Source organism: Apodemus sylvaticus, chromosome 5 (genome assembly GCF_947179515.1).
Source record: "Apodemus sylvaticus chromosome 5, mApoSyl1.1, whole genome shotgun sequence".
Taxonomy (NCBI): domain Eukaryota; kingdom Metazoa; phylum Chordata; class Mammalia; order Rodentia; family Muridae; genus Apodemus; species Apodemus sylvaticus.
The window spans coordinates 39,134,956-39,155,874 of NC_067476.1; the positions used below are offsets into that span (position 1 = coordinate 39,134,956).

At 43.0% G+C, this 20,919-nt stretch overlaps 1 protein-coding gene across 10 annotated transcripts in view; it reads left to right on the forward strand.

The window, feature by feature from the left end:
* Pkp4 (plakophilin 4) overlaps positions 1-20,919 on the forward strand; it is a 200,514-nt gene that overhangs the window by 132,036 nt on the left and 47,559 nt on the right. For 7 of the 10 annotated variants that reach the window (XM_052182509.1, XM_052182510.1, XM_052182513.1 and 4 more), the window contains 3 exons: positions 3,820-3,854; positions 19,496-19,627; positions 19,736-19,923. In XM_052182509.1, coding sequence (XP_052038469.1) covers positions 3,820-3,854; positions 19,496-19,627; positions 19,736-19,923 — 355 coding nt within the window. The remainder of the gene's footprint in view (positions 1-3,819; positions 3,855-19,495; positions 19,628-19,735; positions 19,924-20,919) is intronic. The other 3 variants (XM_052182511.1, XM_052182512.1, XM_052182515.1) reach the window with 1 other exon arrangement.

Consider the following 20,919-nt stretch of genomic DNA (forward strand, 5'->3'; position numbering starts at 1 on the left):
CTTCTGAAAATGTCCCTCCTTTTATAGGAAGTGACACAAAGTAAAATTAAACCTCACTAGACTGCTAAGTTTCCGGTATATAGTGCATACATACATAGTTACACGGTACCTGAACAGCAGCTCTGGCATTTGAACAATTCTTGAAAGAATTTTTAGACTGTTCCTGCACATTCTGGCCTCAAAATAGCATTCAAAGTGTGAAGCAGCTTGGCATATGAGGCAGGTTCAAGTACTTGAAAGTTTCTGGAATGTAGGTTTGTGTGGAAAGGGCAAGCTAAAGGGACCAGGTGGCAAGGACCTCCTGGGCCACCCTCAGGTGTTTGCATTTTGTCTTCTGTGGGTCGGTTTGTCATTCCAACACCCATTTATTGTCATTTGGTAAAACTCAGTAGCAACAGCAGGAAACAGCCCGAAAGGATAAGAAATCAAGGCCATGGAGCCCAATTAAGAGAAAGGCAGAATGTTGAAGCATAAATTGGATCAAAGGGTGGATGTCCAGCCTGTCCCCAGTAGTGGGGCGCCCTGAGTGAGAGACGTGTGTGAGCATCAGCAGCATTTGTGTGGGTGGAGAAGACGTGGGTGCCCCGGCCAGACGTGGGTCCTCCTTTTCAGGCTGAGTGACCCATGGCGCTAATGGAGTGGAAAGAATTGTAACATGTTGAGCATGAAGTGGGTTGAAAGCACTGGGCTTTCACACGACCTGCTGCTGGTTGTTTGTTAGTCTTGTGATGAGCCAGTCACCAGCAAGCCTTCTTTCCTGCTTTGCATAAGCAGAAAGAGGGTGAGTACCTATTAGTTCATAGGCTCTCAAGGTGCATGAGCAGATTCTAAGCCTTGGTGGCCAGAAACAGTGCTCACTGCAATGGCTGTGTCCTCGGCAAATGCTCAAGTCACCGTCACATTCTTCTTACATGACTTCCTGTAGCCTGCTCACTAGCCCAGCCTTGGGAGAGTGTGAGCAGGAGTTTCCTCACTCCTGACGAAAGACCAAATTCAGGAAGATTTTCAAACACAATGTACAAGTCTAAGAAACCATTTTTATCTATGAATGAAAACCAATTCCATATAAGTAGAATTTTACATTGATTTCAACATATTTTTTGTAGCACAAAAAAAAAAATGGATAGTCCCTGCCTAAAATAAATTCAAAGACAAACTAATATTTTACATAAAATTCAAAGCTGTGATCGCTTAACTGGCCAGCAGGCTTCTTTTTATTTGTTCTTCTCTCTCCTGGCCTGAACAGTTGTAAGCATATGAATGGTCCCTGTAAATGATGGTTGATAATCAAGTTATTTAAAATTATGACGCTATTTTCCTATTGACACAGAAGCTTGTTGGTGACTCAGTGCTCGTGTGTGAAATGCCTTCCACATTCCAGTGGAAGCTCCTGGAACACAGGCTGCCTGGCACCTTCAGAAGGGATGGGAACGGGAGCCAGGGCGGAGTCTTGTGGGCACGGTGCCTGTAGACACATGGTAGGCAGCCAGCGTCGTTGGTGGGGAAGTGCTTCTAGGAATAGATGGTTGGGGAGAGAGGAGAAAGAGGGGAGCGGGCCTTTCCTTCCCAGCTGAGGCTGCCTCTGGTGTCTCTCCCAGGAATCTGCCTCTGACAGCTCAAAAATAGAGTGAGCTGTATAAACAGCATTTCAGATCCTGTGTGTTTGACCTTCAGTCCCGGGGTCACAGTGTGAACAGTTTGAGACTCCGTTAAAGTGAGAGCTTTGAACACTGTTCTGAAGAACATACACTGTAGTTACTACACAGCATTGTCGATTTCCTGTCAAGGTAACTGGGTGATCTTTGCACTTCCACATACCTTGGCAATTTGGCTTATTTTCAATGTTCATAATTAGCTTATCTTCCTAATGAGTTATGTACGTTACTTTAAATAGGAATAGGAAGATCCCCATTGACTTAGGTATGCCCTGCAGTGTTTAGAGGACCTCAGGCCTTTTCAGTACCCAAATGCTATTTGCCTGGTTTTTTTGTCCCATCCCTCCCCCAAACAACAACCACAACAACAAATCTGTTTGTACCTCCTCATGATAAAGGGTGAAATAAGTTAATCTGCTTGAGCACAGTTACAGCTCCTCATCAGTTAAGCTCTAGATGGCAGTTTGGTTAGCAGCATGTTTTAATATTGACATAAGATGTGATTGTTTTGGCCATTATACAGTGAGGCATTATCAGTCCTAGTGTTTAGAGAACTAATTTTGTGAGTAAAATTAAGCAACAAAAGTTCTAAGAAACAGAAACTCATTGCAAGGAAGATACTCCTTTCTAAGCACAAGGACAGTTGTGCCCACCTGCCACCAGGAGCAAGGCAAGTGGCCCTCACTAAGATGTACTCCCCGTTTCCCATCCATCCCCAGCTGTGCCTCTTGCAGTGGGGTAAGAGCACATTAGCTGGAGCCACAGTCCTGGAGCTCAGACAAGGGGAGCATTCGCTGGTGGCTCCATTCATGGGAGCGGTCACCCTGCTTGCAACTGAGTCCAGGCCCTGGGATGTGACCTGCTGTGCCCGTGATGGCAAAGGGGGCAATCACACACGGTTTCACGAAGCATAAATCCCTTCCACCTTTTTTTTCTTGGGACAGGGTTTCTCTGTATAGCCCTGGCTGTCCTGGAGCTCACTCCAGGCTGTGTGTGTGTCTGTCTCAGTGTTTAGACACAGTGGTTTTGGAACGATAGCATATAGCATGCAAGGTTTGATCTCAGCATTTCTAGTTGCTAACATGTTTTATCTCTAAAATAAAATTACTTATGGCCCTGTGACAAAATTATTGTGCATAAGATAAAAGAGCTAATGCATTCAAAATGGAAATTTTGAATTGTCTTAGGAGCTTGAATTTACATTTGACAAATGCTTACTCTTCTGGTCTGTTCCACCTCACTGTCCCCTAATGCCATAATGTCCTGTGTCGATTGGTCCATGGCAGAGGAGGGCAAAGAGGCAACCAAATATGGTTTCACATGAAAATGGTTTTCTGAATACATAAGGTATAAGGCGGTGGCCCTCAACCTTCCTGATGCTGCAACCCTTGAATACAGCTGCTCATGCTGTGGTGATTCCCAGCCATAAAGTTATTCTTATTACTATCTTATAACTGTAACTTTACATCATAATGTAAATATCTGCGTTTTCGGGTGGTCTTAGGCGACTCCTTTGAAAGGGTCTTTCAACACCTAAAAGTGGTTTCAACACACAGGTTGAGAACCACTGCTAAAGTATCTATGTAACTCGAATACTGCTCTGTCTTATTGATTTTTAATGTGTACTTTAGTTTTTGGGGGTTTTTTGGTACGGTAACTTTAACATAGACAAGCCGGTTAACTTGCTGGTCTGTGGATGTCATGGCTTCCTCTGAGCTTTGTAGTGGTTATTGGGGTCTTTGTAAATGTATCTGAGGCACCTGTGGTTCATGGCATCACAGATGCCGCCTCTGTTAATATGGTCAGTTCTGTATCTCTTCATAATCTGCCTAGTTTCCAAGTACAAATACAGTTTAAAGAGTAGTGCAGCGAAGCAGTATTCGGCAGAACCAGAATGGGGAAGTGGGAAGGGGTAGATGGGAGGACAGGGGAAGAGAAGGGGGCTTACGGGACTTTCGGGGAGTGGGGGGCTAGAAAAGGGGAAATCATTTGAAATGTAAATAAATTATATCGAATAAAAAAAAAGAGTAGTGTAGATGGGTAATTTTATTTGAATTTTATTTGAGGTTTTTATCCATTTACATAATTAGATGTAATGATTAGTTTTGAAATGCAAAATAAGCCCACAATTAAATTATTTGACTTTTTTTTTCTTTTTCTCTAGCTCAACTGAAAAGTCATTTCCTTGGAGATCAACAGGTATGTTTTTTTAATTATGTAAAAATTGTTTTTTGTTTTAGATGCAAGCAAAAAAGCAGCTGCTTAGCTAGCAGCCGTGGCCTGTGCATGCTAGGCGAATGCTCTTCCACGGCACCAAATCCCTAACTCCTATTTGTAGTATTCTTTACCTTCCTACCCCGTGATGGAGTAAGCCACGCAGAGCTCCTGGCAGTACTGAGACTGAGCTGCTTCACCCTGGAGTAGTAGCTGCAGGATCCTTCCTCCTTTAGCATAATTGAAAGTTACAGCATTGCACAGCAATTCCCTTAATAGCAGCCGTGTGTCTGAAGCTTTTCATCACAAGGAAACAAAGGGGACACACACAGGAAGGTTATTGTGAAAAGGATAATTACTCATCTCCATCAAATGTTTCATTGTCATTCATACTTAGAGTTACTTGAATGTTCAGCTTATATTCTTCCCTGTAAATTATCTGCTAATCCTGCTATATAGTGTAGTAGGCTTTAATATAGCATGTGTATCTCTTCCCCTAAATCTACGGCAGGAAGGGTGAATTACATTACAAAGAGTATCTGCCACTATCACAGGGGATACATTCAGTGTTCGCTCAGTGTGTGGCAATCAGGCATTTACACCATATGCTGGCTGCTTATTAGCACACCGTCTTACACCTTATCCTCCCACTATCAAGCCAGGTGGAGGGAGGTTTAAGGTGCACACTGGCCTTGAAGGAACTTAGAGCAGCAGACGCCCAGTATCTAAGCTTAATCTGCATTTGGCCACAGAATTCTGATGTCACACTGCTGGTCTACAGTGGTTTTTGTTCAAACTGCTTCTACTCACAAGATTGCCAACAGTTGGTAAAAGGAAAAGGTGTGGCTGCCTTAGAAACAGGTGGGATTTCATGTCACAGATGGTCGCTGCTGAGATGGCTATGCAGAGATGTGCCCAAAGCCCACCCGGTCTTCGTCTCCACCAGACTGGAAAGGAAGCATTCGCACCGGACAGAAGAGGCAGGAGCAGCGTTGTGTGGGGAGAGTTGAAACGAGCTTTAAAGGGAGAGATTAGATGTTAGAGGGCTGAGTTAGACTGGCAGGGACATTTAGTCTCTCAGTAGTTATAAAGGGACCCTGAAAACCCTTAAAGAAAAGTCATGTAATGTAAACATCCTCTGGAAAGACAACATAGTTATGAATTGGAGGGAAGAAAAATGTAGCAAAGAAAGACTAGCTAGAAACGTACCGCATAATTGGTGTGGGAACGTCTGGACGGGGTTATTGTTGCACGGGGACAGTGCCTTAGTGTGGGCGAGCCGTGAGGCCTTGAGCAGTGTAGGAGGGCAGCTTCATTGAAGAACTGGGCAAGCCAGAATGGAGAGCCAGTCTAGTCTCTGGGACCCTTTGGACTTTGGTGTTGGGCATACTAGATTTGATGGTAAAAGGAGCCACAGAGGATATTGGAAGTGAGGTATAAATGCTAAAGCAAGCCCCAGTGCAGTAGTTCCCTGCTCAGTCACATTTCATCGGGCTCTTCAGTCATGTACCCTGCTCGCTCTTCCTGGGAGGTAATCAGAGATGATCTGAAGCCCGCCGAGCCCCAGGATGTGAGCTGGGACAATTCTTCTTCCCCTGCTTTGTCACAGTGTGCCAGGTCATCCCAACGAGCAGGACCATGCTGGCCGGGCTCACCTAAGCAAATGAATACACGCATATATGACATATATGTAATATATGATAAATGACAGTAAATGGCAGGAAGCTCTGAGGGCACACACATTAGATTCACAACTGAACTTGAAGCCCTTTGAGAGTTTCTTTTTGCTCTACACAAGGACCAAGAAAATGTGCGGTCCTTAGCAAATATTAAAGATAACCTTCTGTGTAAGAGGGGCAAATGTGTTAGTTTAGGATATATATTTATCCTAAATATATATTTAGAAAAACAAATTACAAAATGTTGTAAGTTTTTAAAAGTCCAGTGAGCTTATTTTGATTCTCTTTTTTTCTATATTCTTTGTTTACAATCCAAATGATTTCCCTTTTCCGGGTTCCCCCCTCCCCATAAGTCCCATAAGCCCTCTTCCCTCTGCCCGTTCCCCAATCAACCCCCTCCCACTTCTCTGTCCTGGTATTCCCCTACATTGCTGCATTAAGCCTTTCCAAGACCAGGGCCCTCTCGGTCCTTCTTCTTGGGAATGATTTGACGGTGCCCTTGAAACCCCAGCACTGAAGGCGCCCAGCACACAGTCTATGGTCCATCTCTCTAGCATGGCCAGGAAGGCTGCCGCACACAAGACAGGAAGATTTCTTTTTCTATTTCTACAAATTGTGGGTTTGTTTACCTCTCTCTCTCTCTCTCTCTCTCTCTCTCTCTCTCTCTCTCTCTCTCTCTCTCTCTCTCTCAATTCAGTTGTATACTTTTGATCCTGAACTTGATAGATGACAGTGTCATGTTGCAATGTCTAAAGGCTGGGCACTCCTGATAGCCTTACAGGACAGTAGCAAGGTTGTCACTGTTGACTTGCCGACGGCCAAGGGTGGCCACCTCCTTTTCTCCTCCCCCTCCTCCTCCTCCTCCCATGCCTCCTGCTCCTCTTCCTCCTCTTCCTCCTCCTCCTTTTTCTTTGATTTTAGGCAGAGTCTATCTGCGTATCCCAGGCTGTCCTGGAACTGACGGCCATACCCCAGTCTGGCCAGGCTCAGCCCCTTCACTTTGGGACTCACCGTACTCAGCTTATGGAATTTTCTTTATTGCACATTTAGCATGTATGATGTGACTCTGACCGTACTATTTCCCCTGTAGCTCTCTTTCTATCTTCTTGATATAATAACCTCATTGAGATATAACTCATATGTCCTACAATTTACACATTTAAACTGCACATTTCAATACTGTTAAAATATACAGAGTTGTGCCCACATCGCCACAATCAGTTTCAGAACATTATCATTACCTGTAAAGATGCCACATACATTTTATAAGTCAGTATCATTTTCTACTCAAAAGTACCAATCTTAAGCAGCCTCTCTTGTCTTTCTTTATGAGCTCATGAATTTGCCTGTTACAGACATTTCAGTTACTGGGTCTGTCCAGCTCATGGCCCCTTCACGATAGACTGTAGCATTGTGTTGTCAAGGTTCACCCCACGTGTCAGCACTCCGTCCTTCTTATTGATAAATCATCGTCCCTTGGGATATTGGAGAACATTTTCTTTATCCATTCACGAGTTGATAGGCACGTGTTCCTCCTTTTAGCTATTGCTATGAATATTTATGAAAACTTCTGCGTGTTTGTTTTTTTTACCTATATGTATAACTAAGAACAGAATCACCCAAACAGCTTGTAACTCAAGAGTTTTTAAACAATAGGTAGAATGGTTTCCAGTGTGGCTGTGCCTTTGTACCATTCCTCCCGATAAAGCACAAGAGCTTTCCCAGTCCCTTCCCACACTCGGTGGTGGTGTGCTGTCGCTGTCTTAGCACATGTGGCAAAGTGTCTCCTCATTTTCTGGTTGCGCCTCAGTGATGGCCAGCATCGGGGTTTTTTTCTTTTTCCTTCAAACAGTGGTAAATGCCAAAGCTTATCCGTTAGTCTTACTATCTGCCTCCCTATCTTCTTTTATTATTAAAAAGAAAAAAAGAAAAAAACACCTCATTTTAAATGCGCTGTATACGTACTTACTCATCAGGTATTTTGCAAAATAGAAAAATATAAAATAATTACTTGTTATTAATCTCATCCCAGTTTTCTGCATATTACACATAGTTGCCCTTTTAAGTAAACTTGAGAATATTAATATTCAGGTACATTTGTTTTGATTGTTTGTTTTTTAAGACAGGGTCTCACTCTGTATCCCTGGCTGTCCTGGAACTCTATATATAGACCAGGCTGGCCTCTGCCTCCCCAGACGCTTAGTATCTGTTATTGAGTATGAAATTCCTCTATGGACTCATCTTTTGTATTACATAATAAGGATTTCTTGAGACCTTGAATGTCTGTAGCACATGAATTCCAGCATCTAGAGCCGAAGCCCTGCCCTCTTCAGATATTCAGATGTAATGGAGAATTGGAGCAGGCTGTAACTGCTGTACAACAGTAACAACAGCTGTAACTGGCAGCAAGATGCCTGAGAGGAGAACTGTAAATATGTTCCTTGCTTGTATATGTATTCTTCAACATTATCATTTTTTCTGATTTTTGCTCTAAACCACCATGATAACATGACTATATAAAAAAATGTATCTAGTGTAATTTTTGAAAGGAAAGCATATTAGGTGTACATATGGTATTAAGGTCCTCGATGTATGTAACCAAGTTGCTTTCCCTCCCTCCAAGTATGTAAGATTGAGCCGTCTAGTTTCTCCTTGATGTCTTTTGTACTTGGAAAATATAAATTACCCTCAATGTCAGCCCGTTTTCTTTCCTATTGGAGAGTACTATGCAATGGGTAAGAGTTGCTTATGGTCCAGCAGTGACGCTGTGTCTCTCAGTCAGACTGGGGAAGCAGTACCCATGCCAGTTAAATACAGGAATGTGAGGCAGGGAACCTGTGGCTTGGGAAGGTCTGGAGAGCAGAGCACCCTAGAGGCTCCTGAACGTCTGCCTCTGTGCCCAGGGCTGGGAGTGGCGGAGTGCTTGACTCTGTCAGAGTCTTGGAGTAGGCAGGGATTGGGTGAGATTTTTTTTTCACATTTGTTGGGACCAAGAAGATGCGTCCTGTGGCAGAAATACTGTCCGAAACTGAGATGGGCGGGTATCTGTCTTCTCTGCCCTCCCTGCCCGCCAGCAGCTGCTGCCTAGCTTCTTGAACTAGAGAGAGCAGCTAGAGTTTCAGCTGCCAACCAGCACCAGGCAGATGTTGGTGTCCCTTTGTTTGTGGTGCACAGTACAGACAGATGGAGGTGGATGGTGGGAAAAGCAGTGTCAGGACCTTCCTGACCCTTCATCCCTTACCCCCACACTCTGAGCCCCACCATCAGGAGTTGTGCCATCGGCAAGTATCCATCGATGTGCTTGATGGTTTTCTTAAAGGTTTTCAAGAAGTTTTTCACAGATTGTGTGTTTGTCCACTTTTTAACATTCATCACCCCAGTTGGCAGTACAGTCATCGCATTATGTGTGAAATATATAAGAATACATAAAATATATGCATATGTAAGCATTAAATATATTTAACTTAAATGCATAGCAATTAAATGCTGCCCACGTATCCCAGCTCAGGGAGATACAACTGTACAATTCCCCTGCTCTCACCACAGCTGGGCCCTTCGTCACACCGCACACGACCTGGCCCCTATGTTTTTTAAGGCAGCATAGCCCAGACTCAGCCCGGCCGTGCCTTAGAGTCAGGCACTCACGGTTCTTCGGGGCAGGCCTCGCTCTCGGGCCTAGCAGCCACAGGTGGGAGTGGTTCTTCCTCCTGTCATATCACTGATTGTGGTTTTCGGATGCTCGCATGCGTCTTACCCGTGCCAATGGCAGCTAAACTGCGGCCATGACAGTGCTCCAGCTACAAGGGCAGGAAAACTGATTTTATTTTTGAGTAACAGTAAAGCCTGATTCCTTTTATGCTCCATTCTCTAAAAGATAATAGACGCCCTTTTCCAAGTTCGAGTGTAAGTTAATAAATAATTGGAATAAAATGATGGTCTTGATGTTCTTTTTTTCTGTAAACGTTATTGTATTAATTCTCTGTGTGCAGAAGAACAGAAAGAACACAGTGTGACAATCTTGTCCAGAATGAGCAGGGGTGGCTTTAACATGTGAAAAATATCTCCAAGGGCTTCAGTGTGCTGTGGTTTTGGCTTGATCTCAACAAAAGACACCACTAGTCTTTGCCTGTGCTCCTATGAAGGAAGGGACTTCATAGACGGGGTGGGGGCTGGGGGGCTGAAGTTTTTATCTTCTTCATATTTTGCATTTACTTGCAGACAATTTTTCTGGTTTTCTTTTTTTCTTCCCTCTTTAAAGTTTTACAGACTTGGTTTGAAAAGTTCAACCCTGTAAAAGCCTTCCAGCAAGAAGGTGAATTGTTATCGAGGCACAGCGTGAAGGGTGCTACCTTCCGCTGAAATGCCAAACTGAGCTCAGCTGTTGAGTCCTGTTTTTAAATAGCCAACTTACTGCAGCATCTAAGGAAGAACCTGGGATGCCCTGAGCTCAGAGATTTCCATTCCTCTGTAATTCATCTCAGGAAAGTCTGGTTTGGCTTGGTAGTTGGTAGATGGTTGGTGGGTGGTATTTACCCTGAACTAAGAATAGGCTTTTTGGAAAGCGACTCTTCCCAAAGGATGAGGAAGAGATGGCAGTTACCAAACCCTTTGCATCCTGCGGGCGGGTCTCTGCTGCTTGCCCACGCTGCTCTGAAGCACACTGGGTTCCCTTGGCTCTGTGCAGCCTGCCTGCCCGCCCTCTTCTGCGTTCCTCTGCTTTTTCTACCTTTTCACTTTTTAAAGCACCAGTACACTTAACTTTGGTCTAGTAGGGGAGGAGAGTTTACCATATTGTGTCTCTGCTCTGTATTTTCCTTACCCAGACATTTCTAGCAAACCTGCATTCTGCTCTGACAGCTGAGCGGCGGCGGCTCCTGCCTCTGTCCCTTGGGGGAGAGTATCGCATTCATCATTCATCTTCACAGAGCTCTTAACATGTCCTGTATTCGCTAGTGGTCCTTCAAAGCTGAGACGACGTTTAAGACAGTATATAATGAAATAGAGGATAACATCAGAATCCCAGAAAACATGTACTGAAATCACAAAGGGCAAAGGGGGCAAGGCCGCAGGCATGAGCACATAGACTTTTTCACACTCTGTGTGGAAAGAAGTGTTTGGATGCAGCTTTTTTCTTTTCTAATGCACAAATGTAACTGTCTGGCCGTCAGAAAGAAGCTCGTGGAGCCAAGATTTGTTCTGTTATCCGTGATCACTGCTGGCTGCTTACATGCTCTGGCCATAGCTTGTGAAACGTAAGTTGCTACAGATCACAATTTCACAGTTTTTCTGTTCCAGAAAAAAAAAAAATCACTATAAGCTGAAAAGTTGATAGTTTAAGAAGTTCTGTGTGTGGGGTTGAGGGGGACAGATCCCCAGAAAACTAGATTAGAGGAAGCACCCGAGTTGCAGAAAGACATGGGGCTATTCCACCCACCACACAGTCAATGAAACCCACTGATTGACTGATCTTGTTTATGAGTGGAGGGATTTTTTTAATGCATATAAAGCTAGTGCCTTATGCATGCCTGACAGTCTCTCCCTACCACCTACCATGAGCTCATTCCCAGCCCCTTTTGCTTTTATTTTGAGACAAGGGATCAGAATTTCTCAATCAAGTCCCTCTGTAGCCTGGAGAAGCCTTGAACTTGAGATCTTCGAGCTTCAGGCTTCCAAATATCTGAGGTTACAGGCCTGACCCACCAAGCCCGGCTGGGCCCATTGTTGTTAACACTAACATAGTTCCTAGAAAGAAATATTGAAAAGATTAATGAAGATTAAGTAAGGGCTGAGGCATTGGTACTTGAAAGGAAGAAGTTCAAGAGGCCAAAAAGATCAGAGCTTCCAAAGAAAAAGTCAGCAAAAGACACGGGGCAGTGAAATGGGGAACTTAAAGTGAACCCCGGGGCATTTGCACCCGCAGATTCAGATGATTGTAGGGAGAAAACAAGGCTGTAGAGTTAGGACTTTTGACATTTGACAGTAAATGTGGGAGGGACAGTAAATGATTGTAATACATCATTTTTTGGGGGGTTTTTGGTTTTTCAAGACAGGGTTTCTCTGTGTAGCCCTGGCTGTCCTGGAACTCACTCTGTAGACGAGGCTGGCCTAGAACTCAGAAATCCGCCTGCCTCTGCCTCCCAGAGTGATGGGATTACAGGCGTGCGCCACCACACCCGGCCTGTAATACAGATTTTAAAGCAATTATTTACCTTCACAGTGCTGTATTCAGTTACTGTGTATACAGTGTATTGAAATGTCACATTTATGAGCATGGTCTACCTGTCTCTGCCCTGTGTAACGTTAGAAGGTAATGTAGGCTGCCAAGTTTAAGACTATAAAAGTAGGCTCCCCATTTTGTTTATATAGAAATTTTCTTTCTCAAATATATAACTAGATGCAAGGTCTGCCACCAGAGTGAGTTTAAGGCCCCCAGACACAAAAACTGAAGATACTTAAGAGACAACACTTAAGACAATTTTTCTTTTATTCTTTTCTCCATCTGGAACAAGTAATTTGCAACACACAAAAAAAGCGTCAGATCATTGTGAGATAAGACCTGAGCTTAAACGGGAGCCCGCTGTGCCTCCTAGAGATGCGGAGACTCCTGAAGGAAGGCCAGCAGGAAGCCTGTTGTGTTGTACTGATGTGCACCGCTGTGTAAAACGACTCCTGTGTTACTGGAGGTCTCGACGTTGTGATTTATTGTGGTGACCATCTGTACAAATGACAGAGCTTAGCGCGTTCATTCACTTCCTATTTCTCTTCTGAATGCCAGAGGGTAAGAGTTTCTTTTAAGACTAACTATGGCGTCCGGGTCTTCTGGACACAACTTAGCCACAGAGACACAGAAGGCAGCTTTATGCTTTAGCTTCCTTTTCCATGTGTTTGTTGGGAGCAGTCTTGCTGAGGAGCCGAGATAGCCTGGCGCTCAGTACGTCCGTCAAGCTGGACTTGAGCTCACGGGCACACCACCCTGCCAAGCCTTTCTGACGTTCTGTTGCAAAAGTCAAACATGCTTTTTGTTTGTGAGAATGTAAAAGTCTAGAAACATCTGTAGTAAAGCAAATGGGCTTCCGTCCGGTACCTTCCCTACCACAGCCACGCCTCCTCTGCCAGCCTAGCACAGAGGATTCAGAGTTGGCGTGCTTCATGCCAGATTCTCTTCCGCATTGTGTCTGTAAACAAGTACGGATGTGAATTTAGTCTCCTCCACATAAATTATGAAACACTGTGTTGCCCTGTGTCCTCCTCATCCTCCCTCCTGTCCTTCTTTCCTTCTTCACCCCCTTCCTTTGTTTGCTTTTTCTCAACCTGGTAAAATCATGTGTTTTTATATAAGGATGTAAAGACATCCTTTGGTCTTTTAAGAATTGAGTGGTGGTATCTTTTTTCCATTCAATTTCTCACTCCAACAAACAGTGGTGAAGGTCTCCATGCCATATTCAAGTGTCTCTGTCAGACAGACTTCTAGAACGGGGCTGCCAGGGCAGGGGCGCCTGTCTACACGCTGACATTGCAATTCGCCTGTTAAAAACTGCTTAATGCTCTCCACTACTGTGGACGCCGGCAAGAGTTCCATCCTCATACGCTCTCGATTAACAGTACGGGGTGGGAATCTTGATGGATGTTTAACTTTTCAGTAAGATGTTTTTAAATAAGTTTTTAAAAGTCATTTGTTTTAAATTTCTCCATGCCATTAGATTTATAGACACATTAAACAGAACAAATCATTTAAAAGAACTCATTGTTAAATATTGGTAACTCATAGCATTCCATGGAGATTTCAACACACTCTGACAGTTGTTATTTGATTAATTATTACATAGACTGAAAAGCATCATGACCCTGGAATAATTGAATTGTCGTAATGTGTCCTGCCAGTTCTGCTTCCTTCTGGATTCATATATGGCTCAAAAGGATCAGACATATTTTTCCTTCATATTAATGTGGTAGCCACTACCAAGTCAAGCAGAAAGCAACCTTCTTTACAGTAATCATTGGGATTAGGGCTCCAACCTTATACCCAAGATGACTCCAAACTTCTCTCTACATTAGATCCTCTGTGGAGCTTTTAAGCTCTGTGCTAAATTCAAATTTAGATTTACAACAAGACACCCATAATCTTCGGACCATGAAGCAAATGCATTTCTGTGGCTTTGTCAGTTAGACAAGATGAGAAGGTTGGTAGTGGTCATCCATGTCTGCACTGAGGGACTAACGTAACAGCTACACTAACTCAGAGGCTTCTCGGGCTAGCAGGTACAGGACAGCTAAACAGACACTGAAACAAACACCAGGAAAATTTGGATGTGAAGTCATGATGTGACATTAAAGTAATTATAGTTGTATAGTGGCCTGGTTTTTAGAGGTGCATTTGGAAGCACTTGGAGATGAATGATTGGCATAAGAGATACTAAGATTCTGTAACCAAGAAAGGAAAAAGATAAATGGAAGATACTAAGAAGTATGAACTTTAATAGATTTAAATATACATTATTTACATAACTCGTTTAAGTATGGGGGTTAAAAGGGCATAGGCGAGTAAGCTGGGTGAGAGGCGGAAAGGCTTGGCCGTGCCGTGCTGCTGCGCAGGGTTTTCTCACCAACAGGTCATTGAAAGAAACCATGAAGCAAATGACGTGGGTTTTCCAGCAAGTGGGTATCATTTAACTCGTACTTTCTGTATGCTTGAGAGTGTTGAATGAACCTTAGTAAACAGAATTGCTCAAACTGTTCTCCCTCGGCAGGCACCACAGATCAACCATTGCAAATACAAAATATCTGAAACATGTTGATGGTTGGGTGCTCAACACTAGGCTGTGGTGGTTGTGTCTGAGGACTGCACCTGGTCATTCTCTTAATAAGTCAGTTGAATATTTGCATAGCATTTACATCTTATTGGCTATGATAAGAAGTCTAATATAAAGTGTACAGCAAAGTTGTAGACGTAACTGCCCCTTCATTTTATATAAAGGGCCAGATTGAGCTGCTGTATATGAGACTGTCTCTCTTTCTCTCTCTCTCTCTCTCTCTCTCTCTCTCTCTCACACACACACACACACACACACACACACACACACATAAAAGAAAGAAAAATAAATAAAAGAAATATATATGTGTCTTAAGTACCAATGGGTTCTTGTATCTGAGGATCCTGGAACCATTCCCCACTTGGATGCTGGACGCCAAGTGACACCTTTATAGAAATAAAAATCAGACTTTCTGCTTTAGAACTATGATTATCATTGTTTGCACTTGGTCCACCACCAAATACTAGAATTTTGCTTCAACAGACACACAGCTGGCTTTTTCTGAGCCATTTCTGTGTCAATAGAGTGATCCCCAAAGCTTAACTAGAGCTAGGACAGGGTGGAAAGATTAGCATCTGGCTGTACTGTTTAATATTTTATGTTTGATATAGATATTTATGATCTTTCCTACTTTTGCGATCTGAATCTATTCAGTATTCATCTATTCACTGTCTAAAATGTAATAGAAACGATCGAGTTTGAAGACTCCTTTCCTCTTCCCTTCTGCCTCAGTGCACAAAGCCCTCATTCCTGGGTTTGTGGTTTTTGCTTGGGGCCACCATCTCTAAGGCCCGTTTCCTTCCTGTGCACATGTGGCCGTGGAGACTATCTGTCCAGAGCACCAGGTGGAAAGGAGGAAAGCTTCAGCAAGTCGTTTATGCTCTTTGCTAGGGAATGCCATTCTTTATAGCTTCATGTGGAGACTGGGGCGTTGGTTTGGTTCGCTGTGATCTATTTGCAGAGAACGGGGCTCGGTAGCCCAAGCTGGTCTTGAATTCCGTGTGTAGCTAAGGATAACCTTACAGTGATCCTCCTGCCTTCCATCCCAAGTATACCACCATGCCTTTCTTTTATCAGAATCTGTAGCATCTTTGTATTTTCCAATTTCAGACACTCCCGTTTCTTTTCTTTGAAGACCTTTGGGTTAACTGTATGTATATGCGTGTGCCCATAGGGCCCAGAAAGGAGCATCAGATCCTGGAGCTGCATTTGCAGGTGGTCCTGAGGGTGCTGGAAGCCAGGAAGGACCTCAGTAAGAGTGGCCAGTCCTCAGAATAACTGAGCCATCTCTCCAAACTCTGATAGCTCATTTCAATATTTGATAGCATTTTTCTCTACAAGAAATAAAATATGTCTGCAAAAAATATTTGAGAGTGACTTGAAGCGCTTGGCTGTGTTTCCCCATGGGTTAGTAACTTTTTCCATTGTCATGAATCCTTTAACTTTTGTGGGGAATAATCTTATCTGCTTTTTTTGTAGCCAACCTGTCCTCAAACTTATGATCCTCCTGCCTCAAATTCCCCTGTGCTGAGATTACAGATCTTCATTACCACAGCTAGCTACTTGATTTTTCACTCAGCTTTCCCACTGTGAATCCAGTTCAGGTACCTAGCTGTAGCCTCTGTCTGCTCCACTCATCTCCTGCTTTACATTTCTTCTTGCTTTAGCTGGCTTTCTTTTATGGTTACAAAGCTTGCATTCTTCTGGCAGGTATGACACCTGTGCCTTAATTTCTGCACAGACGAAAAATAGCTAATAAACACTCATTTTGGCATGGTTATTTATGGAAGTAAACCCCCTATTTTTTCCCTGAACTTGTTTTAATGATTTCATGTTCTAGGATAAAATTCAGGAGTTTAAAACACCTATCTTGAGACATCTCTTTGGTGTTGGGTAGAACTAAAATTTGGGCTGGAGGTGGTAGGTGGGGTGTGACTATAGAAATCAAAGCATCATTGTAACAATGTCCAGACAGAAAGTTGCTTTGGCCACGAAATGAGACACAGACAGGCAAGCTTTTAGAGTGAACTTGAGGGGTACTAAGTGATCCTCAGAGCAGTTTAAAGTGAACTTCATCAATGGTGCTTTATCAATGGTTTTTCATTTTCCAGCACTTTTCATGTAACATTTTCTAGATGAGCAAAATTTCAGAACTATCATGAATATTTAAGAGCTGATCTAAATATTCATTAGCACTTAAACAAAGGCAAGAGAACCAAACTAGAAATAATTTAAAGAAACATGAACTTCAGCCCTTTCTCTCAAGTCTTAAAAATCCGGCCTTGAAAAGGATTTATATGTACACTGTAACTTTTAGGTGGGTCAGCAAACTCATTTATATCTTTAATATTCTTAAAATATCAGTTGGCCTCTTTTCCACATGCCAGCGAGCATATCCATGTTCCTTGTTTATATCATCACCCTGTTTCAAACTTTGACTCCAAAATTACTCCCAGTGATCTTCTTCCCTCTGTTCCTGCTCTCCTGCTATAGGGATACTCGTTATACCACAAAATACTAAGTAGGAGAAATCATTTTGGTACTGGGTCCTCTTCCAGAATTTATCCTGGAGCTTTGCTGCGGAGCATAGGAGGCAGGTACACTTCTGCACGTGTGGAAAGTCAGCTCCTCCTGCATCTCAGGTCAATTTGGGAATGAGAGCTTCAGGGTTCATTGGAAAGGTTGCAATACACCTATGTACATGGGCCATAGAGTCTAAGTGAACTGTTAGAAACTGCCATCTCCTAAACCTCACAGCAGCTGGGAAGACAGAGAGCAGTAAGGAGAACCCCACCCAAGGTTCCAGCATCCTGGGCTGTGAAAGACTCTTTACAGTGCTGTATATGCGAAAATCTCCACTGAGCTCCCAGTGCCTGTTTCCATGGTGATTTACACAGTACCGACCTCCCTCGCCTCACACAATCTAACAGCATGACATGTGGCCTAACAAAGCAGAGCCATTTTAATGACTTCAGATTCTTTAGTAAGACTTTCTCTAAGCAAACATTCTACATTTGGAAGTACGTATTACAAAAAAGATAAAATAATCCATTTGTGTTGCATCTAGAACTAGAACTTCCTGACAGTTTTTCATAGTCCTGCAAAATCATTATCCTTAACCCACTAATATTTTTCATAGATACAACTTTCTATGCTTTTTAAAATTGATCATCTTTTTTTTTTTTAGAGCATTCAGATGCAATGTGACAGGCAGGACAGACCATGACTGCAGTAATCTCCCATTCTTAGGCACAGACAGAGATTTCATTGTACCTTAAAGAATGTTCAGTTTCTATTCTTAGATACACACTTTCTTAGAAGATTCCAACCAATGTTTGAAAATGACATGTATTTCTGGTGTCTGAGAAACATGTCTGTGATGTCTTTTGAATAATATGTTCTTCAGAATGCTGTTCAAAATACCGCTCACATGCTGTTTGTCACTGAAATGTTTTGATTCCTCGTCCTGACCAAATAAAATCACAGCATGCCAACTGTGCCGCTTTAGATTATAGCACTGGTCAGGAGACAGTTCATCCTGCACTTCATACCTCAGGTTTCTCTGAGTTGGAATAGCTCCTTCTTTCATTTCAAATAAGCTATCTTGTAAAGGACATCTTAAAGTAAGAGTGCATAAGTAATACACAGTTGGTAACTACAACACTCACTAGTCCATAGTCAGGAACTCTTTGCCATCTAATTGAGAAACGGGTGTTCTGGTTTTCTGGTACATTGTGGTTACATGTACTTGCATTTGTGTATCTACATTTTATAAAATAAGAAATGTTCAAAGAAACACAAATGTAGAACTATTTTTGAAAACCACTTACCTTTCTTGTGATAAATCAAAAGACACTTCTGCGGGAACAAGAAGGACTGGGGCACTTATGCATAGCATAAGTGATTAATAGAGTGCATGTTAAACAGATCTTTTAATCAAGTTGTCACAACTCTACCTGGCACATTTTGCTTAGAGATGGGACGCACAACCCGTTTCCTCTCTACACCCAGCTACTTCCCTCTCCTAGCAGGGCAGTGTGGTATTTTAGTGCTCCAGTTAGTTTACAGATACCCTCTGCTGCACTCTGGATCTCAGGACATGGAATTGAGAACTAGAAGAAACAGTCAGGTGATTAGACTTCAAGGTTACATAGCTGATGTTACTTTTAGGGTAATATTGTTTGTTTGCTTTTCTGCTTGTAAAGATGGTATGTGTGTGTGTGTGTGTGTGTGTGTGTGTGTGTGTGTGTGTGTGTGTGTGTGTGAAGCCCTTTGCCTGTCTGCCCAGTATTCTCTGCCTGGGTGAATGCCTCTTACAGCTCTGGCTGCTCTGGTTTCCCTGGGACTCTTCTGGCCAGCATACTCTGTGTGCTAACGAAGGCTTAACAGACTCCTTCGGGAATTGCTGTATAACTTGTACAGAGCTCTAGAAACTCCTAGTAGAGGATTTACAAATGAAGCAGGTCATTTTACTGTTACCTGACCGGCAGTGACTCAGATAATGTACCTCCAAGAAGACACACAACTGAAATCTCACATTACAATTCCAGACGTGAGAATTCAGAGCTGTCACAGAATTCTACTGCCTAGAAATGTCCTGTCAAATGATGGATCAGAAGACAGGTTGTTAGGAACTCCTGTGAGGAATGTCAGCATCTCTTCCGCAGCTAGAACCTGACATCGTTACAGGCTCAGAATGCACTAGGATTCCCCAGCTTTCTCTCTCGCACCTCGTGGGCCTCCAGACCGGCACAGCTAGTTAGTGTTGCCTAAAAGCTTCTCTCTGCTTTTCATTGCTCAACTTTATTGAATACATAAATAAAACCATATACGCAGATGCACATACTACACATAATACAGTAATGGAAAGTTGCTATTGCTACTGGAAATATTTGCTCAACAAATATTTATTTAGCACCCATTGAGTACAAGGTTCTCAATGGGGTACACCCATTGTGGTACAAGGACCACATAAGGCACTGGGGATACAACAGCAGCAAAATAACTATACTATTAAGTGGGCAGAGCCTTCTAGAACCTATGGATTTTAAGATGCTATTGGAAAAAAATATCTGTACCTTTTAACAAGTTCTTCCGTAATGTCATTAAATTCAGCTATAAACTTATTTTCTTGCAGATGTGCCAAATACTGGTGTAAGCAAACCTAGAGTGTCTGACACTGTTCATCCCAACAACTATCTCATCAGGACAGAGCCAGAACAAGCGACCCTCTACTCACCGGAGCAGACATCTCTCCAGGAAAGTGAGGGTCTGTTGTATTCTGTTTTAAACACTAGATTTTCTTCTCATATGTTCACTTTGAACGTGAGCCTCAGAAGTACATAATAAAGGTGTTCCCACTGTCTGATTCTTGCAGGATCGTTGGGAAACTCGAGAAGTTCAACCCAGATGAATTCTTACTCTGACAGTGGGTACCAGGAAGCAGCGAGTTTCCACAACAGCCAAACTGTGAACAAGGCAGACAGCAGACAGCATCCATTCACTGGCTCAGTAAGCAACCATGTGGTGAGGAACTCGAGGGCGGAGGGACAAACGCTGGTTCAGGTAAGTCAGACAGCTAGAAACACCCTCTTAACCACGTAGCTGCTGTAGACAATGCTGACGAAAGCCAGGCTAACTAACGTGTATAATTTATAGAATGAAAACCTTCCCTCAAGCCCACCACATACTGTTGGAATTGCAGGATCGATGATATTTTAAGCATAAAGCCTGGAATTATGTTTGTTTGAATTAATTTACTCTAGCTAATGAATTTTTATATGTTCCTAGATGCAATAGAATAATTAATTGTTCTGCAAACAAGAAATTTGATATGAGCAGTCCCGAGGGAGCGTGAGGCTGGCATGGAGTGACATGGTTCCTGAGGGGTTCCCAGTGCTCAGCAATGCTAGCATTCAAATATGCTATAGAGTAGCCTGGAGAGCAGAAGACCAGCCTCTGTTCCCATGGGATGGGATCTAGTCTACTCTAAGCGAAAATTCTCACCCTCACTGAAATTATTCACTGAAAGTGTGTTTCCTATTCTGGATGCCTATGCTTACAGAGCCATTGTAAGCAGGTATAGCCACTCTGTAAACTTAGGACAAAGTTGATAGGCAAAAAATATATATATAATACTGCATGCATGTTTATTCCTTTGCTTCTTTGTTGCTACTTAATTCACATCATCTCAGCAGACGATGTCAGGATAACAAGGCAAGGTCTCTATCCGAGTGCCACAGAGATCCTTTAGTGGCTGGAATGTAGCAGAATGACCCGAAAAGTTGAAAAGATACAGTGTTACTCAAATGTTACTCTGTAAACACCGTAGGACCCTGGGGGGGGGGGGTAGCTTCCCAAAGATACAGGAAAATGCTGAGACAGTTGTGGGCCTTTTTGCTGATCATTTTAGGAAAAGTTAAGTGTATGACTTTTAAGATTAAAGAGAGATCTCTTAGCCTCGTAGCCAGCTACGTGAGGCTGTGCTCCCAGTCTGCACGTTATCCACGCATGGACCTGTTGGCTGGTAGAGGTGTATGGTGACGCTTCAGGCACTCTGCA